At 41.0% G+C, this 3,649-nt stretch overlaps 1 protein-coding gene across 1 annotated transcript; it reads right to left on the bottom strand.

Moving 5' to 3' along the window:
- Positions 1–200: 200 nt before the first annotated feature.
- On the bottom strand, positions 201–3,145 carry LOC142938195 (C-C chemokine receptor type 1-like). The gene is made up of 3 exons (XM_076081446.1): positions 2,992–3,145; positions 1,652–1,816; positions 201–1,542 (listed from the first exon to the last, which is right to left on the bottom strand). The coding sequence occupies exons 1-3, from the start codon at positions 2,996–2,998 to the stop codon at positions 644–646; spliced, it is 1,071 nt and encodes a 356-aa protein (XP_075937561.1). The 5' UTR covers positions 2,999–3,145; the 3' UTR covers positions 201–643.
- Between the last annotated feature and the right edge of the window lie 504 nt (positions 3,146–3,649).

Genomic DNA, 3,649 nt, shown 5'->3' with positions numbered 1-3,649 from the left:
TACTCAGAATGAAAACACAAGAAAGAATTCCAATTTGCAATATACAGTACAAATGTGAGGCATAAAACATATGAAAAGTTACAGGCGTGTACGATGAGCCGAACTTTGTTCCATAAGGTGCTACATAACCCCGTGTTAGTTACTTTGTGGCTTTGATTCATCATCAGCCATTGAGTGAAAGAACTTTCACAAGGACAGTGTAAAAAAACAAAACAATTTATTGTTTAATACCATACAGCATGAATGTTTCTCTTCAATTTACGTTTGAAATGACTCAGCAACGCTAAAACAAACTTTGTGGTCGCAGGCCGTTACAAACAAAAGGTTCCTGGTTTACAGTCAAGTGCTCAGCAGAAAAAGGAGGGACATCGTATAACTTTTGAGAGAAATTCCCTGAGATCATAAAGTGATACTCACACTTGATGGCACGACACATCTGACATGTTATTGTCAACACGAAATATTCCAGTGCAAACGAAATGCAAGTAGAAATCTAAAGATAATATGTACACACACATGCAGCTTCTTAAGATGGAACAGTGCTGATGACTTAACACCGTCATAGGTGGAAAAAGGGAAGTGACGGAACAAAATCATGCAGCATGAACAGTGATAATATGGACCATCATCTGGCATCCACCTCCTACATGATGAAATTGGAGGTGGCATCAGAGGACCTGGACATGACTGAGCTTTTCCTGTATGTGCTATATGAAACATCTCTGGGGGAGGGAAGGAGAACCCCAGGCACCCATTTCCTCAGCATGTGCGAGACTCGTCTCATGAACTTTTGTCCCACAAAGGCGTATATGATGGGGTTCAGGCAGCAGTGGGTGTAAGCAATGGTCTCGGTCACTGTTATTGACAGCATTAAATTTGCTTCGCAGTCTCTCAACATAGCTTCAAGTTGCAGAGACTTTAAGAAAAGGCAAATGTTATATGGTGCCCAGAATACGAAAAAGGCAATCACTATGGAGATGATCAGCTTGACAACGCAGTGCTTCTTTGCGCTCCTCATGTTCACCAGTACGGGGATGATCCTGGAGTAGCAAACTATCATCACCAACAAGGGAATCACAAGACCCAATAGGTTTATCGTGACGATGTTGTAGATCCTCCAGGCATCGTTTTCCGGGGCGTAGTGACAGTTTAGCCCGTCAGACTCATTCGTCACCTTCGTGAAGAGGACAGCCGGCAGAGAGACGAACAAGCTCAGCATCCAGACGAGCGCGGTCAGAGCGACGCCTGCCCTCAGAGTGCGATATCGCGCCACCTTGTGAGCGTGCATGATGACCACGTAGCGGTCCAGCGTCATGACAACCATGAAGAAGATGCTGCTGAAGAACCCGGTGTTGTGGGAGCCAGCGGCGAAGCGGCACATAAAGTCTCCGAAAGGCCATTGACCGACCACGGAGAAGTGCGCGTAGAAAGGCAACGTGAGGACGAAGACGAGGTCGGAGACGGCCAGGTTGAAGAGGCAGATGTCTGTCAAGTTGGTCTGGCGGCGGTGCTTCACCAGGACACACACCACCAAACCATTGCCTTGGGAGAGGGAGGAAGACATGGTTTAATATTCCAGTTTATTATGCATCATATGTAAAGAAATGGTCTCGCTCACTGACTCTTAACTCTCTCACAAACACACACATACCTACGATACCGAGGACGAAAACCAAACTATAGAGAGTGGGCAGAAAGACCTTGCCAAAATCCTTCAAATCGGCGTTGCTGCAAGGACTGAATGTGTTACCGCCATAGTCAAATTCATAATAGGATGAATAATCGTACTGTGACGTCGTGACATTTTCTCCATCATCTGCAGACAAAGATAAAAACAATTTAAAAAGTTCAGGATTTACAACATCTAACGTTATTTTAGATTGAATCCTTGCACATTGGGATATAATATACAGCCTCCATTAAAACGGCCAGGTTGCAGTGAAACACATGCTGTTAGTGGAGGTAAATAGATGGAATTGAAGTTTGGTGTTCACAGCACTGAAACATAACATTTACCAATTTTAACTGCATCATCTCAACCATTTTCATAGGGACTATTTTTTTAGAACTAGACAGTAGTTAGATGTCATTTTTCATTGCCGTGAGCACCACGCACAGAATTTCACTCCACCGTGTTGGTGTGAAGGCAGGAATCTCAGGGCTGGATATCTCAAGACCGAATCAAAACCAAATGAATAAAATACAATGAACCAAATCTATCTACAAACAAAACCAAAACTATCTTCACGGATTGTCACCAATGTGAGAGCGAAATAATGTCATTTTGGTGAATAAACCCTCATAGTCAATTGATAATGAAGGTTATTATGCCCCCTGTTGGTCTTCATAGGTCACTTACAAACTATGTATTTGTAGACAAAACAATTAACACACTCTATGAAAAGGGACTTGAACTGATATCACCGACACAATCACTGGTGCCAAGTTTCTCGTATGAGGTTGCATACCTATTAACAATCAACTTGCATACTGTCAGTCGTCTTAAATGTGTTCACCGTATACAATTATTTTAGAACAATTTTTGAATATTAAAATGGTATTTAAGTTCCTTCAGTTGTGAATTCCTTTTTGTCTGCCTTAGTTGATTAATGTTGAAGGCAATGTGTTTGACAAATACATATAGTATAAAGCAGTCATTCCCATAGACAGGGTCGGGACCCGCAGGTGGATCGCAGGAGATTTTATTTAAGTCCCCAAATAAATATGCGAAATTTCATCCAGTCTTTTTATGTAACCTTTATATCTGCAGTACATCTCTAAATGGAAACCTTCCAAATGGAAGCCCAAAGAAATACAGTGCTGCATTACAGTGTTTGCGTTTAAGTGGAAAATGGACATAAAACTGACAGCAGCGTATTAGGACTCATTACAAATGATCACAGACAAATATTTCTTTAACAACAATATTACACTGATCTACATACTAAGCTACATCATGCAAAACATGTACAGTTGTTAAAATGAATTCACCTGACATGGTGATGTCTCAGTGATGTCTTGTCCTGTCAGGTATAGTCAGTGGCTGCACTTCAGGGCGCCTTATTTCTCTGTCCGGATCTTTATGGACACGATATCCTCAAATGTATGACGATGTATGAACTGTCTCAAAGTCTGTACTCTCCTATTAATGAGAAGCACAGAAACAGAAGTTGTCAGCTTTCATTTCCTGTGAGCCCTTTAGTGTGACTTCAAGATCTTTATCAGGAGCCGACAGATCACAAGGCATGCTTGATATGTAGAGAACCAAAATAACAGATTGGCACATCAAAACAAAGCAGGCACTCATGTGCCCTCAAGCGTGTCAGACTTTCACACCTAAGTAAAATTATTTTTAAAATAATTATTTATCTTTAGATTAATATATCAATTGAAGAGTTTGAGTGTTTGATGAATAGTAACTTAGAAGAGGGTTACGGACTGATTACAGTTAGAATTATAGCTATTTTTGACACCTTTGTAGACAAATCTGTAATTCAATCAGAGCAATGATGATATAGATTTAGTCATGGTCAGTGTAATCACAACACCATCTGACTAATAATCAGGGAGTGATACATTATGTGCCAGTCAATTTTTGGTGACAGGGGGACGCCTTTTGTTTGCTCCATTTACAGCTTTAAGTATTAGT

This window comes from Anarhichas minor, unplaced genomic scaffold, assembly GCF_050575085.1.
Source record: "Anarhichas minor isolate MPS153535 unplaced genomic scaffold, ASM5057508v1 ptg000080l, whole genome shotgun sequence".
Taxonomy (NCBI): domain Eukaryota; kingdom Metazoa; phylum Chordata; class Actinopteri; order Perciformes; family Anarhichadidae; genus Anarhichas; species Anarhichas minor.
This window is presented reverse-complemented; position numbering and strand designations above follow the sequence as displayed.

Bases quoted from the DNA above. Each gene is read 5' to 3' on its own strand.
- LOC142938195 (XM_076081446.1), bottom strand. The intron at 1,543-1,651 runs GTATGTGTGTGT...CCCTCTCCCAAG, and splicing joins TTTCGTCCTCGGTATCGTAG to GCAATGGTTTGGTGGTGTGT.